This window comes from Xyrauchen texanus, chromosome 24 (assembly GCF_025860055.1).
Source record: "Xyrauchen texanus isolate HMW12.3.18 chromosome 24, RBS_HiC_50CHRs, whole genome shotgun sequence".
NCBI classification, from domain to species: Eukaryota; Metazoa; Chordata; class Actinopteri; order Cypriniformes; family Catostomidae; genus Xyrauchen; species Xyrauchen texanus.
This window is the reverse complement of record NC_068299.1, coordinates 21832074-21857135: the sequence shown is the minus strand read 5'-3', so window position 1 is coordinate 21857135 and position 25062 is coordinate 21832074. Positions and strand designations below refer to the sequence as shown.

The window sequence follows — 25062 nt, the reverse complement described above, 5'->3', positions numbered from 1 at the left end:
TTCAGTTATGATTGCTACAGAAAAAATTCTCCCACTGTGAATGGGTTCATTGTGCTCTTATTGTGACAGTGGGGTTCATCTCAGTAAAACCAAAGGAAAAGTTGTGAGACCTGAAAAACTGTAAATATTTGGCTCAGTTGTCTGTATTTGATGCTTCAGAATGCCCCCAACAAACACCAACATTTCAAAAATTCTAACATTCCAGTTGGCTTTTGGATTTAGAATGCTGATCATTTTCACAATGCCCCCAACAAAAACCAGCTTCACAAAAATTCTAACATACTAATTGGCTGTTGAAAATAAGAATGTTGATAGTTTGCACACTGCCTCCAACAAACACCAACATTTAAAAAATGAAAACATTACGATTGGCTGTTGGATTTAGAACGTTAATAATTTTTGTGTTTTGACGTTTGTTGGTGTTTGTTGGGGCAGTGTGAACTAGCCTTGTGCTTGCATTATGTATCCAGTATTGTGCATATTTATAATAGAATACTGGGCATTGTAGTTTTTTCATAAATTATTGAATCAATTTCTGGCTATAGTCTAAGGTGTGAACTTGGCATTCTTTGAGTTCACAGAACTTCCATACTATCTATCTATCTATCTATCTATCTATCTATCTATCTATCTATCTATATATATATAGAATTATATATATATGAATTATATATATATATATATATATATATATATATATTATACGGTACTCTGTTTTATTACAGGTCAAAGCGGCCCACCCCAGTTCCCATGGCAACACCATGGATCGACTCCCCTATACCTTTGATCCCCCATCAGAAGGTATGTCTTGCAATACATCTCCCATTCTGAAAACATCTGCATACAACATATTCATGCATTCAGATATTTTAAACAAGATACAAGTCCAAATTTTCTAATTCTGATCTTTCACAGACTTATGAAGACTACAGTCCTTAGAGTATGTAAAGCCCTGTAAAGGGGATTATTTTGCAGGCATATGTTGGGGATCATTTTAGAGGATACAATAATAGATTCTGGGGTTTGTCTTCCTCAACTCAGGAGGACTTCCATATAAGTTTTCTGCTACCTGTATAAAGTGGTATAATGCCTCCTAGTGGCATTCACTCCACATATGCAAAAAGTTAACTTGGAAAATGTTTATATTATGTTGAGTACATCACACACATGATAATTATAAGATTACAGATTTTTTATTTTAAGTTTTATATAAGTAAGCACTGATCAGCAGTATTCCAATTTATTTGTAAAGTTGTTAAATCAATATTGGACCTCCTCTGACCAGATCCCTCTGTTCTTTCCTTTCCAACACTGTCTACATACATATATGCCTCCCTTTAAGGATCAGCCTGTGCAAATTAATGGGGGTCTCTCAACTTCTACTGAAACAAACTCCAGCTACTCAAGCAAGCACACCAACCAGACTTATAGCATGGTGGTGAGCAGTAGTGGAGAGGCTTCTTTGCCTTCTCAAAGGCAGTTATGTGCTCCCAGGGAAAAATCCACCTCCATGCAAAAAATCCAGAAGTATAACTGCCCCATTGGTCTGTACTCTGCCGAGACAATGAGAGAGATGAGCATGCTACTGGAGAGGACTAAGAGCTTGGGGTCAGGCATTCCTAGTGGGTATGTAATCATGCAAAGAGCTAGATTTGATGCTAGACAGGTGTAGTAAACCTTAACTAGACCTATTAAAAAGATTGAGTAAAGGCCACACCAATAAAATAATAATAATACAAATAAAAAATAAGTATTTTTGTCTTGTTTTCAGTACAAAAAAATACATGAGAAGCAAAATGTTGTGATATACAGTAATAAGACTTTTTTTCATATAATATATCTTGAATTCATCTTACCCCATTTGCAAATGCTTAAGTATAAACCTCAAGAAAAAAAAAATATCAATGGGGTAAAAAAATGTAATAAAAGAAATAATCTCTGTAAACAAGTCTTACTATTTTTAAGATAGTGTGCTTCTCAAGTAAATTTATGCAACAAACAAATATAGTTTTATTTTAAGTTTTGTTATTTTTAGTGGAAAACAAGTCAAAAATACTTGAAGCATATGAAAATATGCAATACTTGCATTTATGAAAAAGCAGAACAAATGACTTTCCAAACAATTTACACAAGAATTCTTTTTTCATTAATTAGGCCTAAAGTGCTTTTAAACACTAAAGGCTTACATTTTCACTATATAATGACTGTTTGAGAACTAGTGGAATGTGTATTTTCAATCAGATATTCTCATGAAATTCAAAAAGAAGTTTTAGCTTTCAGACTATATGATGACATCAGAAATGTCAGCCAGGGAGAACCGAATGTATATAGGAGACATTGTTCTGCCCCACCTGGTTGCTAACTTCACTCTTTGAAGGAGGAATGACAGCGGCTATGAATCATTCAGAAAAGAGAGGTTACATCTGTTAACACTGACCTCATTCCACATTGGCATTAGTAGTGCAGAGGCAGATCTGGTTAAGGCTTCTGAAGGAATGTGCAAGACGGCAAATTCGATCTGAGGTTTCAGTTGTTCCCATGGTGGCCCTCCAAGTACTGTGATCAGGTTATAATGATGCATTCACCAGAGGGTTCAATTTGAGTACTTGCCAGACAAAATACATGTAATATTACTTAGGCAAAACAACAACAAAAAATTTATGGAAAAATTGTGCATAAAATGTTCAGATAACCAATGCAACCAATTGAGACCCCTGCTAAAAAAAAAAATCTTACACCGCCCTAAGCTGGTTTGCTGCTCTTAACTGGCCTTTAGCTGGTGTAACTGGTCTGCCGGCTGGTCTCCCAGCCTGACCAGCTCACAAAAGCCAAAAACCATTATAAAATCAGCAAACTAGTAAGGCAGAACCTTAGGCTTCATATTCTATGTTTGCCGGGACATTATAAGCACTATATTGCTTTCTTTCAGTTTGTCAACAGTTTCTGCTATGTTCTGCCATATCATCTCAAAGCAATGTACTTTGGCAGTACTGTGGTGGATTAGGAAAAGGGTGACCGTGTTCTGTATCCTCTCAATTTAACCTTTTCTACTTATGCTGTGAAAAAGTTCTTACCATGTGCTACAGAATAGAGGAAATCTCAGGCCATCAACTGATACATTTACACAGTCACCATAGAGATGGAGTGAGAGAACACCTGTTGCAGTTCTCTCTATAAAAGTTCATGGAATGTCAGGGTTCAGTTTCCCATCTACGCTGCTACACTGATGCATCCCCCTCACTCCCTCCTATTGCGTCTTTACAAGTAGGCACTGAAATGAAGGATATTTCTCTTCCTTCGTATGTGACCAATTAAGCAGTTCCACTTATGTGCAGTTATTTATTAATTTGCCTCTTTGACAGGTGACCCACTGCTGTGTATGCACAAACACGTTATATTTAATTCACCCCAACCACACACACACATGCACACTCACAAACACTCAAACACACTAACATTTGTCCTTTTCCTTAAAGGTGAAGTTTGTAGTTTCCACTTGTGGCATCAAATGGAATGGCAATCTGTTTGTTGAGTGCCACAACAAAGATAGACATGACATAACATTGGCTAAACCAATGATGGACAATTTGGGGTTAAGGCTACCAGGCTGTCTGGATAGAGAATAAACATGTAAAAATGGCAGACCTGTTTGGGAGTGTTTGGGAACTTATGTTATCTTGCACTTATGTTTGGTTCCACTTGTGGTGCAGAAATTTTAAATTTCACCTTTAAAATCAGGGAAGTTCCATATGTAGAACATTCATTGGCACAACCCTTCCAGGTAAAATGTTAAATACGTTTCTAACCAATGCCCTTCTTTCTTTTTCCTTATGCTATTTTAGGTTATTACCAACACTCCTGCCAAGTTAGTAACAGCCTCCTAGCATAATGTTTTAGTGCTCTGTGTGGCATACATGCATGGAATTGTTTGGAATGGCTGTTTTGGTGTGTTATCAACAATAAAGTGTGGTTAGTGAAATTTGTCTTCCCATGCAATCATAGCTTGCTTTAATGGTGTACTTAATGCTTAATATAAACCAATACAACACAGAAAAATTTATTAGAATTAAGCTGACTTACTCTTTGAGTGCTGGATTGAAATATAAGCCCTTTTTTCACCATTGGGCCATATGGTTCTGAGCACTTTGAGTAACGGTTCCAGGTAGTATTTCCACTTGAGCACAGTTTGGTATGGTATGATTACAAACTGTTCCAGGCCCGGAACTCACAGCAAGGTTAGCTCACCATACTCAAAAGTGCTGGTAGAAAGCCTTTAGTACGTGGCGAGCTGGCAACTCTTGATTAGTTAATTGCCCAGTCAGTCCATTCTATTCCTTTGCACCATGATGGAAAAGAAAACTGGAAATGTGCCAATGAGCCCTGATCAGTATGGAACGGCATGGTTCCGTAACGAGAATCATTCTGCCTGATGGTGGAAAAGAAGCTATACCCATAAGCAGGCCCACATGGAATCCGCACTAATAGAATGTTAGTGGAATGTTTCACAAAGCTCTATGTAACACTGGCCCCTGTCGTGTTTTGTGTATTAGATATTTTGGTGGATTTCATTATGCTCTCCTCTCCATTTAGCACATTTGACCATGTTGGAATCTGTTCAGCAGAATTCCACAGATATACCCCCACATTTGGTTTTGGCCTGTCCATATGTAATCCCAGCTAGTACCGTGGTGTAGTGTGTTTTGGGTGGTGATAGGTTTGCTTTGGCTCATAGAACTCATGCTTTAGCTATAATTATGTGGATACAGAAATTATTTGGGCAATTCAAGTATAAACACAGTGTGCCTGGTTCATGCAAAACAAGCATATACAATTTATGTGTAAAACATTAGTTAAAAGATTCAAACATAAATTGTCCCATTCAAATACATTTACACACAAATTTGTTTTCTTATGTTTCATGAATAAGGCCCAATGTGATAAGTTCCACAGCATGCTGTAGTTATGCAAGTCTTTGTATGTGTCATGTTGCTTGCAGAAGTAATATTTTGCTGTGTAAAACTTGTGGTTGTTGTGTTTCATAAGAGCTGCTTTGATTGACTTTAAAGTACATTGAGCCTTTTATCCTGTTTGTGTCTACTTTGTTATTATCATACTATAGTTAACTTAGTTTGTTTAACCTACAACACATGTCTTACCTTTTACTCCCAAATAACTTTTCACACTACCTTTATCTCATTTTCTTCCACTCTTTTCCTCTCTCTCTTTTCCCATTGATCTCTCTATCCCGCTCTTAATCTCTCTGTTTTCTCTCTTGTCCCAATACTTATCCCTTACCACCACTCCCTCACTGGCACAGCAATGAGTACCTGCCCAACTTCAACCCCATAGCTCTGAAAGACACTGCTCTCTCCACCAACAAGCCAATTGAGGTGAAGGGGCCTGGAGGCAAGGCCACCATCATTCATGCCCAGTACAATACTCCTATCAGCATGTACTCCCAGGACGCTATCATGGATGCCATTGCTGGTCAGTCCCAGGCCAGGGGTAGCGAGCTGTCGGGGTAAGACCTCCTGCACCTCACTGTGTCTTCTCCCTGCTCACATGGCCTACATGAAACGTCTTTGCAATAATGCCAAATAGCCGTGCTTGACTAGGCCAGTGCTACCTGCTAAATGCTGTAGAGGCTGAAGTCTGATCATACTCTGGATATTGCCTCTGACATTACTGTTGCAGTGATCCAGTATTGATGTAAAATGGTCTATGATGTGTACGTGTTCTTTCAATGTAACAGAGGACAAAGAAAGGCAGTTAGCAAACTTTTCAGTGCTCTCAAAATTAGTAAATGTTGCATTTAGTTTCTGCAGAGCCAGCTAGTCTTTCTTTGGGTGCTTCTGAAATGGTTAGAATGATGGGAATTCTCAGTTAGGGGTCATGGTTTATTGGCATGCTGTCTGTTTTAATAGCAGACCTTAATAAGCTTTACCAGTGTGGGATGTGTGCGTTCTATTTATGTAAAACATTTTCACTGAGATTTAATTTTAGCTGTGAACTACATATTTTGATGTGTGTTGTTGTGAACAGTGATTCTCATAGTATCTGGTCTTTGGATGGTTTATATTGAAATTGAAAGGGGCCACTATGCTCTTTGCTTAGTGTCAGAAGCCACTCTATGGTGCATAACATGGAAGCTTTATCTAATTGTTGCTCTCTCACTCATTACATTCATCCGTCTATCCATCACGTCATCTGTCCATCACACTGTACATCATGTACCCTGTCCTGTCCATGCTTTGCCCAAACCCAATGACCTTTCCTGGCAGCAATGAAGTGCTTTCTAGCTCTCCCCTATCGTAAGTAGCCTGATCCATGTGTTTGATATGAGTTTTTTTTCTTTATTTTCCTCTCTCACACTCCGCAACCCTTTCTGCACAAAGAGTTTTGCAATGCAACTGACATTTGTTGTGCATGAGTAGAGACTGTCCTACACTTCAGCAATATTTGAAGTACAGTGGCCCCAAGAAGCAGGGCTGTCGATATTGTTCGTGAGGCCATAGAGGATCTTTGTGAGCCCATCAGGGCCTGCAGCAATGTTTTCAGTCCTCCCCTGATGATGGCCCTGCCAAAAAGTATTTGGAAGCAAAAGTCACACTTGAATATGAATGAATGATTTGGATAATAAAATATTAAACCAAGTGGCATTCATTTTTGATGTCATACAACAAAAACACACTTCAAGCAAAACAAGAAGAATGATATATTGTTTAAAAGAAAGATAAAGTATTTGAACATATTCTTGTTGTTAATTTTCAATGTGATGAACTGCACCTGTGGTTGCTCTGCTAGGACACATATAAGGGGAACTGACTTCATACATCCACTAAAAATGAACTTGACACCAGCTTGTTAAAAGTATTTGAAACTAAAAAAGTCAAGCTAGTTCTGAGAACAAAGTATAGCATAATTTGTTTGCAGGTGCAACTTTTGATATTTTGTACCCAATGCAATACAGTAACTGTATATTTAAGATTTGGGGATGGAATATAGTAGTTTACATAAAAAAAAAACATATCAATAGACCACTAATCTGTATATTCGGAGGGGGCATGTCATTCTCGAGGTCTATGGTAGTTAAGGACCTGATGCTGTAAAAGTGTGGTTTAAGTGTCCTAAAGTGTCCAAATACTTTTTTTGGCCACTTTAGCTGGATATTGCTTTTTTATTTACCCAGATGCAATGATGACATCAAATTCGACTCCATCCAATCAAAGTTACACACTGTACCACTCCTTTTGCCTTGTTCCTATCCCTTCATATGCCTCTCCAACAGGACAGCGACTTCACACTTGATAGTGCTGCTAGGTAAATTTGACAGTCTTTCGCATCAATTGTATAGTTTGGTGGAAACTTGTTTAAAATGGTGAGGTTTACAGAAGGAGGGCCTGATAATGTGGGAACTGAAAACCCGTGATTATCAGTAATTCAGTTGTAAATGTCAACAAATAGATCTTTGAATGCTATATACTACGTTGTCATTCATCTTGGTTAGAGATATAGACTATGTATCCAAAGTATGCTTTGACCTAGATACTGCATTTTGTAATGATAAGCACTGTCCTTAAAAATGCCAGTGCTTTGTTGTCGTTTATAAGCATATGTGTGAAGTATACTGCATATTCTTATATATTTGCCTAAATAAATCAGTGTTAACAGATATGTTATGCTATACATCATGAAGTATTTAGCATAGTAATAATGGCAGTAAATTAGTCAGAATAGGGAAAATTGCATCACAGATCATTAAGTATTAATCTAAAAATTACAACCAAAATAATGAAACACATTATGGCATTACACAGCATGCTGATATGGAACTATGTGTTTCACGAGTATGGCTCTTTCTGTGGTTACAGTAATCTGCCAGTTAAAGATTGTTTTATAGACAGTGCTTCCCCAGTGTATCAGGCTGTTAACCCCAGTGAGACCAATGAAATGGAGCCCTCTGATTGGCCTGCAGAGCCGCCCAGCTGCAGTCCCAGTCCTTTCGCATCCTCGCCCACATAACTGGAACTGAATACAGTGAGTGTGCTTGCTACAGTTGAAGTCACATTTTTACATACACTTAGGTTTATGTAATTAAAACTTATTTTTTAACCACTCCATGGATTACATATTAGTTATCTATAGTTTTGACAAACCATTTAGGACATCATCTTTCTTTTATCCAACAGTTGTTTATAGATCGATTGTTTCACTTTTAACTGACTATAGCACAATTCCAGTGGGTCAGATGTTTACATACACTTAAAAGTTAACTGTGCCACTGCTCCAATACCACCCTAAAAAAGCCAGAATACATTTTGCAAGTGTATATGGGGACAAATATCTTACTTTTGGAGAAATGTCCTCTGGTCTGATGAAACAAAAATGGAACTGTTTGGCCATAATGACCATTGTTATGTTGGGAGGAAAAAGGGTGAGGTTTGTAAGCCGAAGAACACCATCCCAACCATGAAGCATGGCGGTGGCAGCATAATGTTGTGGGGGTGCTTTGCTGCAAGAGGGACTGGTGCACTTCACAAAATATGGCACCATGGGAAGGAAAAGTATGTGTATATACTGAAGCAACATCTCGAGACATCAGCAAGGTTAAAGCTCTGTCGCAAATGGGTCTTCCAAATGGACAACGACCTCAAGCATACCTCCAAAGTTGTGGCAAAATGGCTTGAGAACAACAAAGTCAGGGTATTAGAGTGGCCATCATGAAGCCCTGACTTCAATCCAAATTTGTCGGCAGAACTGAAAAAAAACGTGTGCGAGCATGGAGGCCTACAAACCTGACTTCAGTTACACAAGTTCTGTCTGGAGAAATGGGCCAGAATTCCAGCAACTTATTGTGAGATGCTTGTGGAAGGCTACCTAAAATATTTGACCCTAGTTAAATAATATAAAGGTAATTCTACCAAATACTTACAAAGTGTATGAAAACTTCTGACCCACTGGGAATGTGATGAAAGAAATAAAAGCTACAATAAATAATTCTCTCTACTATTATTCTGACATTACACATTCTTAAAATAGTGATCCTAACTGACATAAGACAGGGAATGTTTTCTAACTATTAAATGTCAGAAATGGTGAAAAACGGAGTTTAAATGTATTTGGCTAAGGTGTATGTAAACGTCTGACTTCAGCTGTATATACACTACACAGATTAAGGTTCATCATAAACACTCTGCATTATTTATTAGTTCTTAACAAGATGCATGGATACATCTGGCTTGCTTTTGTCAATTTCCTTTGTTTTAATAGAGATTTTGAGTTCATTCTGTAATAAATCTATATCTATCCTCTGACATTTTCTCTTCTCTCTTTTCTTCTCCTCTGCAGTGCAAGACCCTGATGAGGAAGCTCTAAGAAGATCAAGGTAGGCATCTAGCAGCAGCATCTGGTGGCTTCATATTTGATCTGCGCTGATCAATAAACATGACATTTGATCAAACCCCCTTGTTTCACACTACTCTCTGTGCTGAACTTGACCCACACACAAGCTATTACCATGTTTAGACATCGATTTATAGTACTGCAGCACTCCAGTCACTTTAGTTTGGAGCATGGGTGTAAAAAGTACAGAGAAATTGTGCTTAATTAAAGGTATGGGTACAAAACAGGTTTGGGTCAGAGTTTTAGTTTCCACGATTAACTGTATTTTAGTATTTAAAAGTAAAATGTAAACATTCTGTAGCTTAAGTAATACACCAATGACATCAAGAGATGGGTGATTTTCTCACTAAAGTAACTTGGATGCACAAACTTTGTCAGCCAACCTAATTGATCACAATTTCGCAGTGTCCTGACTATGTGATGCCCAAGACACACCAGAAACTATTATTATCATGACAATTCCTTTTGGTGCCATGAGAGGCATGGAAATTACATGCTTTTTAATGACCTAAAATATGTACTTTGTACTGTAAAGGTCTAAATGAAATTCTAATGCGTAAAAAGAATGTTTTTATTTTTGGTCCCATTGAAATGCAATTATATTATATTTACTAAATAATTTGTTTCAATGTACACAAATGCACAATATGCAGTAAATGGCAAATTTCTGAAAGTAATTCTTAGTCTAGGTATAATAATGATGAGGTACAATTACTTAAGTACTTAACACCCCTGGTCAGTTGTACTTGCATCAAGTTTCTTTTTTCCTTTCTAGCTCTAGCTCTCATTTCATTTCACACTTTCAATTACATTTCTGACACTGCAATGCAAAGTGTGATCTCAAAATGCAAAGTATGACTATACTTGGATTATTATGCTTTTCATTATTTGATTACTTTGTGATTAAACTAGCATTTAGTGCTGTGCAGATTACTTGTGAATTGTAAAGGTACTGATTAGAAATTACATGAAAAAAAAAATGCAATCAGTAACGTATTCTCATAGTTTACATTTTTGGGGTAAACTAATTCTTTTGAATGAATACTTATGGATTACTTTCAACCTAATTGTATTTTATTTTATGTCACATACATTTGAGTAGGATAATCATTTTAGCATAAAAGTACAAATAGGAAGAAAATGTATTCTGTTCTTTATTACTAACAAAAAGAGTTCCTCATGACATTTTTAAAAAGTTAATTAAACATTACATGAATAAAATAACATTAAATCTAACAGCAATAACAGTGCATGGCCAAAATGTATAATTCAAAACACTGAGGCATCAAGTTAATTTAAGTGCATAAAACAATAACAGCAACATTGCTAGGTCAAAGCTTTCATCTAAAAACACTGAAACACGTTTGACCTTTACTGATAGTCCATCACCTATCCCAAAGCTGAGGTGCAAGATATTATTTTTGAACAGCAAGAATATTTTAGAAAAAAAGCAGAACTCTAGTTCCACCGAGTCACACAAGGAACAATTGTGTCTAGTTTCATGCAGTGGACTGTATCCGCACCAACAATAGAGCGATGGGCTTTATTCCTTATTGCTGCACATTTTGAAGTTGAACTATTGTGTACCCTGCGAGCAGAACCCTTTGAGATGGCATCCACTAGATCCTTTGAAGCAATTTAGTTCAATGTGTGAACTGTATACCATTTGGTGTAATTGCATTCTTAAAAATGAAATTATCTCTATAGATCCAGTGATTAAATGCTGAGGTAGACCACTCCATCTTCACCTGACTGGCTTGCAGCTTGTATCAGTTCTGAGTGCAATACACACAACCCTCCCCCTAACTTCCGAAAAAAAACTCAAAGACTGCCCAAACATTTATCAGTGGCGTGCTTATTTAGAATAAAAAATGTAAAAGATTAAAAAATAAAGACAATTATTTGGATGATCAATAAATAATTAACAATTTTCTGCCATTCCCTGGTTAATATGTAATCATGTAATCTATATAAAAGTAACTAGTCCAATTATGAGTATTTTAAAATGTAATTTTATCCAATTACAAATACTACTGATTACATAATCCAGATTACATGTATATTTTACAAAGCACTGTTAGCATTGGGCTTAATCAGACGCTACATGTACATTTTGGCATACAGTCAGAAAGCCCACAATAGGACATGTTCTCTAACCCATTTCTCCACCCTCTCTTTTCTCTGTCATTCCTTCTTTGTTTTTTCCTTGATGTCGCAGGGAAAAGTTTGAATCTGAATCCAAAGGCCCTCATTTTGCTAGACTGAAAAACTGGCCGCAATAAGCAACTCAAAACAGAGAGAATTAGACAGGTGGCATTGACAGGCAATACAAATGGTGGCATTGACAAGCAATACAAATAGTACAGGAGTTCAAAGAAAGTCAAAGCATGTAAAGGCAGAAAGGCTGTAGATGAATATCAGTTAGAGTTGAGTGGCTTTTTCTGTGTCACCACTATAAAAGATTTACAGTTTCATGCTACTGTAGTTGTTCACTTTATGGTATAGTTTTAGGTTCAAGGGACTTTCGCTACCATTTATGTTCTCTCTTGTATCGCATCATTGGCTTACATATTGATGCTTGTTAAGAACAGCATCTGTGCGGAAGTCTTTCAAATCTATTAAATAAAAGAAATGCCTGTGTGAAATTCATTTTTGTGTGAAAGTATACCTGGATTTGAGAGATTAGGTCTGCAGAAGGAAAATTAACTTCAAACAGTGGTTCTCAAATGGTTTTGTTTCAGGACCCAGATTTTACTGTACATTAGACATCAAGTGGTGACCCAACACAGTACCAAAATTGTGTATTGCACAAAATGTTTTCAATTAAGCATTGGAATTTATTAATATTACAATGAAATACATAGTCCCAACATTATGCAACACATTGACTGAATAGGAAAATGTTTAATTTTGAAAATGCTTAGAAATAGTAGATGCAGCCTTTGAAAGAGCAAAAGATATGTGAAGAGTTTTCTATCAAAACCATTTAAAAAAATGGAAAGTGTTCATTTCCACAAGGTCACAGGTGTTCTGATCTGCAATGTAGATGATATCATTTGTCATGTGCCCTTCTCTAATGCTTTGATATTGTGATTTTCAATGATTACCTAAGGCCAAGCAAATGTTGAAATTGTTTGCACATGCAGTCTGCGACTGTAGGTATTTTTATTCCAGGGGACATGAGTCATTGCTTATCTGCTTAAAAGCTGACTCATAAAAGACAGTTCTACATGAAATAAAAGCTTTAGCTATAAACGTCAACTTTGAATAACAAAACTATTATTTATTTGTTATTTCAATTAATGTTATGAAAATTATGTTTGGTATATAAAGAAATCAATGAAGTAAAAATGGGAGTTTATGGCTTTTAGTCTATTAGCTTTGAAGCCATTTATATGCTGGTGTACCTCTAAACTTGACTAAATTAACTTTTAGCAAATAGGTACACTTTTTTCCTACAGTCTTGATGACTGATCAGTTATTTGATTATTTGTCTAACTATAATAACTATAACTATTATTTGTATAACTATAAGGCTAAGGCTATATTTTTATTTGTGCACTGGATGGCTCTGATCCACGACAGAATAGAGGAGAGGTTATGCCTTTGAGACTGGAAAAATCTCATAAATTGTTTCTTGGACAGATTCAAATCCAATGGTTTCACTTTATCAGGACATTAGACTTTTAGTAAGATATGAACATATGTGAGTTAATTTGGTTAGGATTAGTAATAACCGTCAGGTAGTCGAGTCATGGCTGAAGGGTCAAGTTCTGTGTCTGGAGGATGGGCGATGTCACACAAAGTCATCAGAACTCCAAGTCGTTGTCCTCCTCCAGAAGAGAAATAAGAGAGGCAAGATGAAACGCAATATCTCTGAGTAGAGAGTCAATAAACCAGGTAATTCTGGTTTCCACATGGGGAAATGGTGTTTGCTCTGCTGTGGGCCTGTTTGCAATAGATTGTTACTGGAATATATGTATGCCTCTGCTAACGGTGTCCTCATACCATCACATCCATCTCACCCTTTGTTCTGAGCCTTCCATTTACATGCTGTGTCAGCAAATGCTGGGCAAGTGAGTGACTGAACTGGAGTGCTTGTGGCTCTGGGTGGCTGCCTCACTTCATTCATTCTTATCCTATTTATTAGGGCCGCTACCTTCATATACATGCAAACGATCACGACACACTAGTTTGCACAGTCATTGACTGTCGATTTGTCCATATTTTCACATCACATCAAACACTTCTCAACTCGACTGAGACGAAACATTATATTGTTACCTTTCTAAAATTATTGTGGTTTGTTGGATACAGTTAGTCAAATTCAAAATTGGTTCTGAAATTGGAATGGTTTCATTAATGTTAAGCATACTGGAGTTCTACAATATTTTTTTAACATTGAAACAACAGAGAAGTCAGCAGATTCGTCATGAAACAATGCTTTTTGTGTTTTGTGACAAATTTCCCTTTTCTGCTATGCTGAAATTTCATCTGTCTGTTGTGTTTCTGTAATAGTGTGTTGTGTGTAAAAGTATGTATGTTGTGTGATGTAATAATTCAGTGAACATTATTTCATTAGTATTTAACCATCTTGTTAGAAAGCCCCTTCTTGTGCACATCTAGGGCTAACTTTTAAGGATTTGTTTGGTGTTTTAACCTAAACCCTTTTAAAACAGTCGTTTCCTATCATGTTTAATTGTGCTAATCTTGTCTTTGGTTGAATGCAGTCGAACGGGCATTCATTCAAAGCTTTCAAAACCCCCGATTAGTTTTTCAATACTGTGAACCTCACAACAGTTATATGTCTTCCTGTATTTTGTTTATTAAGAACATGTTGTCATTTATAGCGTTATCAAAGTACATTTCTTTAGCAAGTGTTCTTTTTGGAGGAAATTGATTGCCCATTTTATACCATTTAGTCTTGTGAAAGGCTGAAAAAGGAAGGCATTTTCCCTCAAATCATTGAAGCATGAATGGAAACAACTGTTTAATACTTAAAATTTAAGTGTGGGGTTAAAAACAGAACCTGCCATTTAAGTCCAATTTCTTCATTCAAAGCTTTAAAGTACCTCCCATGTCTCCTTTGTGTGATTGCTGTTATTGCATGAATATCTATTTCTACCTTATATTATGCAAACTTTGTTTCCTAATTTGCGATCCGTATTTTAAACTATTATTTCCCCTATTTTTTGTGACCTTAGAGATTCAAGATTTTGCTAATTTAATTACAAATTGCCACAAATTAAAAGAATAGAGTTTAGACAGATAAACAATACAATGTAGGACAAAATTACTCACCACTGTTTGTGTTGGTGTGTGTAAGACTAAAGAGTGACAGCTGTGGTGAGCTGTTCTTGTATACCTGTTGCAGTTTAATGGATTTTAGTACTTGACTGGCCTGTGATTACATTTAAGTTATACTGTTTCTTTGCTTATAGTTTAAAGATAGTTCAAAATGTTTTAGTTTTCCAATCTTTTTTTTAATTTCAGTCTCTTACAGCATGCTATAAATACGAATCTGTATCTGCTTTCTATCACCATGCACCTTCCCCAAAGCCCCTGCAACAATATGTACATGTACATGCTCTGCTCAAATGTTACACACTATATACAATTGTGAGGGATTCAGAATACATACAAGTTCACCACAGAAAGTGATTAAAGCTTCTTGAAGGCTTCATAAATGTCTGCAACCAACAGTTCCAGACCTCTCTCTCCTCTCTCTCTCTCTCTCTCTCTCTCTGTGTTCCATCACAACACCCTTACCTCACCTCTCCCTTGTGGGCCGTTTCAACATGAAAATGAGACTGAAATGTAGAGAGATGGTCAGGAATGATGGTTGTCGAGAGCGAGAAGCGGATCCGCTATCGGTCCACCACCAGGCCTGCTGCTTATAGATGCCTGCCTTTTATCTTCTCTCTTCTGCCTGGGCGGCTCCAACATCAATATGCTTTTATCATTTATTTGAATGTGTTGGATTTTATGAAAGGGAAACAGAATTATCAAAAAAGTAGACCCGTCAGCAGTGATAATCTGTTTTTGTGACAATGCAATTTTTTGGCATGGATCTCAGGGGGGTATTATTCAAAATTAATTGAATAAAACATATGGTGTTTTATGGACATACTAAGAGGGTTTACATGACCTATACCCTGTGTCTTTCTATTATGGTGAGGGCATGCCAACAGCAGTTCATTGTCCCTGATCGAGCACATGACTGATTGTAGTAGCCCTCATGTCTGGATTCATTTAATTAGTCCTTGAATAGCACTTAAACTAGTTTCAGCTGTTAAGAAACCACCTTGTTTAGAGTAAAATACAGTCGTCCTCATTCACAGGCATCACAGCTCAGACAGTGACACATGATGAATCAATAGTTTATAGTCTTTTACATTACAGTTTTTGCAGTCCTCCTATTGCAAAATTAGGAAACGTGATAGTTCACCCAAAAAGTGATAATTTAGTTACTACTGTATTTGCTCACCCTCAACTCCTATTCAGCCTCGGTTGCACACTTTCATCGTATCTTTTTTCCATGCAAAGAAAGTGATTAGTGACTGAGGTTGTCAGTTGCTAACATTCTGCCATCATCTTTTGAGCTCCACAGAAAAAGACAGTCATATGGGCTGTTTCGGTGAGATCTAGGGCTGATGTATTCAACGAATCCAACAGGTTGGGTCTTTTAACCTTTCCTGCCCCCTTGATGGACATCCTTGCATTGGGCTCAGAAACTTTGAGGCTTGCTGCATGCATGAGTGCCTATAACAAAATGTAACTTGCAAATGAAGGCATATATACATATACAGCACAGCTGCCATCTGTATTTATGACTGGCCTGACATCAGTCTTTGATATCAATGCAAGCTAACCTTTATCTAGTAATCCTGCCAAGCATGCTCCAGTTTCCACCAGCCTTGCACCTATTTGTCTGCCTGCTATTGCTGCTTCGCCCAATGAGCTTCTGTTGGATCCACAGATAGCCAATCAGGCAACTGAGCTAACCCCGGAAGACAGGTAAAGTCGCATGCTTGTGATTGTAATTTTCATTTTTTTCCCCACTTTGTTTTAGTTACTGTATTATCCCTTGGCATGCAAATGTTCATCCATTTGTATTCTATTACTTTGAATTGATATGTAAGGTTTGCTGTGTTTTCATTGTTATTGCTGTTGGTATATTGGGGTTTATTCATCAGTGTTATTAATCTGGTTAAGTAGATACAGGTTATCGGTGTGGCTGTGTGTATCACATAAAATTAGACAAGTTATTTAAATGTTAATAAACCTCTGTTAGTGGAGGAATGTAAAAAAATTAACTATTATGGTGCAATTATATTCTAACATTTTGAGAGATTGTAGGGCATTTCAAATTAATGTGTTAGAACAGAGAGCTTCCATTGATCACTGAAGTCCCAATTCCATCCAGTCTAACCATTCATCAAGTCCTAATAATGTTATAACCAATAGTATGATATAACATGATAAAGTTATTTACATCGTCTAATTGGTCAGCTTGGACTTGTCTGCTAAATTCATACACATATATTTTGTATATTTTCATACACGTATATCTCTGCTTTAAATTCATACACGTACATTTTGTACATATTTATCAAGTACACATTAAATTCACAGAAGTTAAAAGAAAGCAATGATACATGCATACATTGATGAATTTGTTGTATTAACAAATGGCCTACTATTGAGACTACGGAGAGTCTACCGCCATACAGCTTGATTCACTGTGATGTTAATTTTCACTGAGAGCAAAGACTAACCAATCCTTATGTCTAACTTCAATTTGTTATCAGACATGGCAGAAACTGCACTCTCTTTGGATATACTATAACTATGACATTATCTCACCCGTTGCTTATGCTGACCCTGCAGTCTATTAAGAAGTTTGCATACAGACTGGAGTGAACTTTTTTCAAGATATCTATACATTGACGTATAATTACATAAGTGTCCAGTAATGTAGTTTCAGAATTAGAGGCCATAGCCATATTTCTTTTTAATTCAGATTAGGATGACAAACTATTGTTCGTCTTCTAATACAGAAGATAATCCAGTCTTACAAAAGACATTAAAACTATTAATGTTCAGGTCCCCCTAATGGATCTGTCAGCCCGAGTCCAGAAATATATGGATCATGTGTTAAATTGGGCCTCGTATTACTAGCTACAGGCATATATACCTCTTGGAAAACAGTAATTGTTGGTAGTGGTCTTTGCCTTTAACTCCTGTTTCTTTACATACTGTTGTCCTGTAGTGGTGGTGGCATGGTGGACTAAAGCACATAACTGTTAATCAGAAGGTCACTGTATTTTATCCCCACCACCACCACCATTGTGTCCTTGAGCAAGGCACTTTACTCCAGTTTGCTCCGGTGGAATTGTCCCTGTAATATGTGCACTGTATGTCGCTTTGTATAAAAGCGTCTGCCAAATGTATAAATGTAAATGTTTCACGTGTGTCCGCATGTCTTTATAAATTTTTTTGCCATGTTCACTCATACTGTACATCTGTGGATTGATCTACAGCCAACTTCAGGCAAAACAAGACCAGAGGACACGTCTTACTCATTCTATAAAGGGTTATTGCATATTCACATTGATTTAAAATGTCCGAGTATCTGATTCTGTATTTATTTTCTTGTAGACCGATGAGAAATTAAAAATAATAATAAAAAATAAAAAAACTCAAACATTGTAAATTAACAATAAAAACCCAGACAGACAGATTTTTTAATGTGAAGAGAGTTGTTTGGGTGACTTTCATAATTACTGTGAATCACAATATTTAGATATGACTGCAGTCTGGCAGTGATACGGATATGAGAGTGCCAGGCTTCTCTGTGGCTCAATCTAGGCATGATAATTTTGAATGTCCACATTTTGTGTCTTTGTTATAGCTTCACCTTGCAGACTTCAATTGGTTAAACTTTCCAGTATAAAACCTCCATCTCCAGGGACTGCTGTGGCAGCTCTGTATTCAGTCAGCTAGTGTGCTTTCTACCTTACAGTGTCAGTATGCCATACAGTATTTGAAATAACATATTTACTTCATTTTCTGTCCTTTTTAGCCAACTGACCCCAAAGGATAATACTTATGCTTTGGTGATTTCTTTTTAACCTTTTATAACCATATTTGAAAATGTATCCATGCGTGTAAACTGGTCATTTCATTTAAATCTATTGAAATGGTTGCTCTCTTTTCTAACACTGTTTTTGGTGCTAGATTATTTCTCTCTCAGTCTTTTTGTGGGTTTCTGCTCTGTTAAAACAACACTAACTTTTGCATTAAAACTGTGATGAACAAATATAGGTAAGACACTGTCAAACTGGATCATGCATAATGTATGTAATGGAGTATGTGATTGGACAACCATGGGGAATATTAGCAGTAAAGTCTCAGAAAACAGCATTAAAACTAATTTTGAACAATAGTCAGTAAATCTTGTAAAATCTCCAGTAGACCCAATAATACATATTTTATATTGTTAAATAAAGAGGTAAGGAGGAATAGTTTCTCTGCTCTGTTAGTCATACATTTGAACTGAAATGTTACACAGTTTTTATCTGTCTTTCTACAGTCCTTATGCCCAGCCTCAACCTATGCAGCAGCCACCACCCATGCAGCGGCCTCCACCTATGCAACAGCCACCCATGCAACAGCCACCCATGCAACACAGCTCCATCCAGATCCCTATAGGTCCTCCTCCTCCTAAAGTGGTCAGCACTGCCAACATTGTGCCTACAGCCTACCCGGCTGCCCCAGGTAGCCATTGCACAGATGACTGTTTGTGCAGTATTTTTACAATTCAATATGTGTCAATTTCTGGTTGCAACCGTATGAATGCACATAATTGCATCTTTCAGCACCAGCTCCAACAATGTTTCACGCACCTGCTCCTGCCCCAGTTCCAGCCCCTTCCTCCAGCAGGCCTCCCTGGGTTACTGATGATAATTTTGCCCAGAAATTTGACAAAAGCAAATCCACCACCACAAGTATCAAAGTGCAGGCTCTGCCCCAGGCTGCCCCACCACCACCAACCTACATCCCTAACCCCATTCCTGCTGCCCCAAGTCCTGCTTTCAACCCTGCCTCTTCTCCATTCAGCCCTGCGCCAATCCCACCCGTGGCTCGTGGAGTTGCTCAAAGGGCTGAGCGGTTTGCAGCCAGCAGTAGGACACCTCTGTGTGGATCCTGCAACAACATCATCAGGTATGATTACATTTGTAAATCTGGACAATATTCATCCTTCTAATTGTAAACTCTTGTGATATATTTGTGATTTCACATAGTAGCAAATCATTGTTTCCCACTGCCTTTCTGCCCAACTAGCGGCACCAAAGAATTCACGAAACAGTTGCACCACATTTGCATGTGGTATTTCGGTCCCAAAATCACCCTTAATCTTATTCACTAATCACCCGCAATCTAGTTTAAGCAGGTGCAAATGGCACTGAAATTGTACTGCATCTTTAGTATTCAAATTCAGTCATTGTCATTCCTTTCCATAGAAACTCAACACATTTCTATGTAAATTAGACTAATTATAGATTGTACTGCATTCACAAACCTCTGTGCTATTTGGCCGCTGCAATAAATATTGCACTATTTTTGTAATTTTTTTCTAAAAGAAATGTTTGTGCTGGTTTAGTGCCTGATTCACTAAAAGAACTATGCTGCTCAGGTAATGGTGCAAATGCACATACACGCACACTCTGTGCTGAACGCAATTTGCATGGTGCAGTTCAGATCTTGCAGGCTGGTGATTTCACTGGGTGCAATTTATTCTTGGTGAATTCCCCCCTGAATGTTTGAAGCAATCCGTCCCTTCTTTTATTCTTTAGCCAAACGGCTAGTCCCGTTGCAAACTCACACCATTAGTTGAGCCAATGTCGTTATCCCGTGCCACTAAAGGGCACTAAACAAACCGATTGCAATTCCGCTGGTGTTGCAGAAATATGCATATTCCAAAAACATGATTTTTAAATTTGTTTTTCATATTCATAAAAAACATTTAATACCACATTGTATTCTGACCCTGCAGGGGACCATTCCTGGTGGCACTGGGTCGTTGCTGGCATCCCGAGGAGTTCAATTGCCATTACTGCCACTCGTCTCTGGCTGATGTCAGCTTTGTGGAGGAGCAGAATAATGTTTACTGTGAGAATTGCTATGGAGAATTCTTTGCACCTACCTGTGCCCGATGCAACACCAAGATCATGGGAGTATGTTGAAAAACCTACTAACATCTACTAACATGTTGATTTGTACACTGACACAAAATTGTAGACACATTTCACAGGTACTTACAGTTACTCCTGTCTACAGGAAGTGATGCATGCACTGCGGCAGACCTGGCATACTACTTGCTTTGTGTGCGCAGCCTGTGGAAAGCCATTTGGAAACAGCCTCTTCCATATGGAGGATGGGGAGCCCTATTGTGAGAAAGGTAAAGGAACCACCAGCTACGTCCACCAGAATGCATTTTATAGGTCTACCGTATTTTCACTGACTGTTTCTCTGTCACCAGATTACATTGCTCTCTTCAGCACAAAATGCCATGGCTGTGACTTCCCAGTTGAGGCAGGAGACAAATTTATCGAAGCTCTAGGCCATACATGGCATGATACTTGCTTTGTTTGTGCGGTAGGTACAAAATCAACTGTTTTTAACTGCACTTTACCAAAGATGGTTTAGAAATGATTTAGTTACAATGAGTTCTTGATCTTCTGTCTTGACATACAGGTGTGCCATGTGAACTTAGAAGGACAACCTTTCTACTCCAAGAAGGACAAGCCCTTATGCAAGAAGCATGCACATGCCATCAATGTGTAGGTGCCTTAACAGTACAATAGAAGCTGTCGGTGAAACAACTAAATGCAGTTTATAATACATTTGCATTAGAGGTTCTATTGCAAGGCATCAGTGCCAATCCAAATGAATAGAAAATCGTACATAAAATGACACATATTAAAAAATAAAAAAATAAAATATATATATTCAGAAATAGTATCACGGCTTGTGCTGTTTGGAACAAGTTATTGGATAAACAAGTTTGGGTGTGTGTGTGTGACTGAGAGACCACGAGAGAGAGACCACGAGAGAGAGAGAGAGAGAGATGGAGTGTGTGATCACCTGTTGTCACTTCCAAGCAGAGATGCTGTCAGCTTTCGGAAGATCAGATTTCTCATTGGAAAAATAGCGTCCATGCGGGGGTATTTCTCCCTATTTCACAGTAGCCGGTGCGGTGTCGATTACAATAGAAACTGCAATGTCCTCCCATTTTAAACAGCACCCATTGTGTAATTAATCAGTCTATTGTGTCTCTCAGCTGTGAAGAGCCGTAATGCTGAAGTTGTTCATTTAAAGCAGTTTAAAGCTATTTCCTAGCTTTAGTAGTGTAGTTTAGACAAGGGATCACAAAGAGCTGTTTTATAGACACTGGCTTACGTGGATTCACTTCACGTCACCTAACTGGCTCATATTACACACTAAAATAAACTTTTACCACCACCTGCTGGCTTACATATGTAATGTAAAAAAAAAAAAGATAAGCAGTAGCTCTTAACACATATGCACTGCTCTTACACTTTAGTTTAGAACGGCACGAACACAAGCGGAGTGATGCACACTGTGAAGCATCGGAGTGCTTTAACAAATGCACATTTTTAGTCCAAATTAAAACGCAGTGTGCACATAGAGTTATTTAGTGCATTATCTTTATTATAATGGATGTATCTTTTATTACAATAAATGTGCACTTGTTTGCCTGATATACATTAATTTAAATGAGATAACATCACTTTCACTTTTGGTGAATTTATACAACATAACATTTTTATGATGTTAGTGACTGAAACATTGATTTGAACTTCTTTGTTAGAATTTGGTTGGATTTTTAACCAAGTAACTACTTCTTTATTTAGAATTGAATAGGTTACAATGTACATGGATGTTGTTGTGTGTTTGGTGAATATTGTCTAGAGATGTATTTACTCATCGCAAGGCATAGTCTTGAGTTGATATGCCTCAGATCATTTCAAAATCAAAAACAGAGCCTGAACAAAAATCTATGCATTTTATTATGCCTTAACCTCGAAAGGAATCTTAACTGTATTTCTTTTTATTGCATTACAAGTTGTTTTCACAAAATATAACGAGGCCTATTGCTCTTTTACGTCACACTGAAACCGGATACTGGTGTAGTCTTTTTAATGCTGAATAAATAATTTATATGTGCTACAAATCTTGTTCATGTGTGATAGGAAGCAATTAATGCATTTTTAATGCAAACATTTTTTCCATTTGTTGATAAAAAAACAATTTAAGCAGGGCACCTGGTAACATAGAATTTTAATTGGTGAATCAGTTCTTGCCCTCACAATGTACTGATTGCAAGACATAACTAGCTGTTTAATTTCCAGCCTGCAAGGCTGAACAGAGTACCTTAAAATGTTTGTCTTGGTCACCGAAGTTAGCTATTTTGTTCTGTTATTTATTGTGTCCAAAAACATAATATTTAGGCTTGCTTTGCAAATTGCACAGATTTAATTAAATTTATAATTTAATCAACAAATAAAGGTCAATTTAATCACATACACAGAAAAGAAAAATTGATTCTTAATGATATCATGAAGATTATAACAATTGTGGTGACCTAGACTTTGTTCTTTGTATTCTCAGTTAGTAGATGTGAGATGCAACTTCAAGCTTACAGTTAAAGTTTTCCACAGAAGTTTTACACCAGTTTTTTTTTTTTTACATTTTCGAATTTTAGCACAATTATACACAATTGTGTTTCCTTCAGGTTGTTTAACATTTATGTATTTTTGTTCTTACACTTTGAACAAAATTACTCCTGTTTGATTGATACATTTATGAATGTGTCCCTGACATGACAACATTAGTCATTATATATTCACTGCCACATTTTGAATTTTATCTAACCTTGAACCTACCAGTTGAGAAGTGTTTTTAGGACTACTTAAGTTTTCAGGTTGATACAGCAGGTTTATTAGTTAAAAATTGTATTGAAATAAACAACAATTTGGCATGTTAAATGCCTCTCTTACTGTAAATGAAAAAAAATAATATGCTTCATTTTTATGGTGCACAAGTAAGTTACAGTATGTGAGCATTTATAGCAGCTTTGGGTTCCGGTGTATGGAATTACAGTATACTTTTAATATACTGGTGTATGTATTTAATATACATCTATAACCATGTATTTTCATTGTGTGATTGTGAAATGTAATGCTATTGAATGTCAAGCAGTCACTTTTCACAAAATGTAAAATAAGCCACCATTTTCACTTGTGAATTAAAAAAAAAAATTCACAAAGCATTTAAGCATCCAGTTACAGAGGCATAAACTTTTTCTTGAATTTGCAGATTATTTGTGTTAAAGTAAATAAAAAACCCTAAAAGGAATATTTCACACAAAAATTAAAATTATCTTATAATTTACTCACCCTCTTGCCATCCCTGATATGCATTATATTCTTCTGCTAAACACATACATTTTTTAGAAGAATATTTCAGCACTGTTGGTCCTCATAATGCAAGTGAATGGTGGCCAGAACGTTGCAGCTCCAAAAAGCACAAAGAGGCAGCATTAAAGTAATCTGTATGACTCCAGTGTTTAAATGTATACCTTCAGAAGCGATATGATAGCTGTGGTTGAGAAACAGATAAATAATAAAGTCCTTTTTTACTATCAATCTCCACTTTCACTTTCAAATTCTTCTTTTGTTTTTGGTTATTCGCATTATTTATGCATATTGCCACTTACTGGTCTGGGAGGAGATTTTATAATAAAAAAGCACTAAGAAAAAGTTTGTCACCCACACCATACATCATATCAATTCTGTAGATATCGATGAGTATTTTGTATTACTTTTATGCTGCCTTTATGTGATATTTGGACCTTCAATTTCTGGCCACCATTCACCACATTCAGCTGAGATATTCTTCTAAAAATCTTTGTTCAAAAAAAGAAAGACAGTCATACACATCTCGGATGGCATGAGTGTAAGTAAATGATGAGAGAATTTCCCCTTTTGGGTGAACTATTCCTTTAAGAATCATGTGAACACATGGGTGCAAAGTTACCACATAGCACACACAAAGTTTTTTTGTTGTTGTTTTTTTATTTATTTTTTTACTTCGTGTCTTTAATGCAATTTTCTTCTGTTGAATACTGTGGATTCTTTCTTTTGGTATTTTATGAAGGGGAGTAAAAATGGTTAAAACTGAGTGGTGTGGATACTTCAATGTCCAAATTATTTCTTGTATTTGTATTTGAACATGACTAGTATAAAATATTAAGTTGCTTTATACAAACTGTTAAAACAATTGCTCGTAACTTAAATATTTTGTGATTAAATGTTATATCACTGGACACTGGACAGCACCACTAATTCATGCTTATAATATTTTAAGCACATTATTTCAATCTAACTCATGTTTAACTTACATAATAGCCTACTTACATCAAACTGTTTGAAAGGAATTTATGCAAGGTACAGATTCAGCAAATGCTATACAACATGAACACACAAAGAATGCAACTGAGTGTATTTCTAATTTATATCATTAACTTATGAAATATAAATGAAATAAAACACTTATATAAAAAGTTGTATA

At 36.7% G+C, this 25062-nt stretch overlaps 1 protein-coding gene and 1 pseudogene across 1 annotated transcript; both read left to right on the top strand.

Annotated features, from left to right (window-relative positions):
• LOC127617419 (LIM domain-binding protein 3-like) overlaps window positions 1-11699 on the top strand; it is a 58011-nt pseudogene extending 46312 nt beyond the window's left edge.
• A 4768-nt stretch (window positions 11700-16467) lies between these two features.
• LOC127617416 (LIM domain-binding protein 3-like) lies at window positions 16468-24977 on the top strand. The gene is made up of 6 exons (XM_052089380.1): window positions 16468-19182; window positions 19284-19629; window positions 20462-20642; window positions 20746-20866; window positions 20948-21063; window positions 21163-24977. Exons 1-6 carry the CDS (start codon window positions 18966-18968, stop codon window positions 21250-21252), a joined length of 1071 nt encoding a protein of 356 aa, XP_051945340.1. The 5' UTR covers window positions 16468-18965; the 3' UTR covers window positions 21253-24977.
• Window positions 24978-25062: the final 85 nt, after the last annotated feature.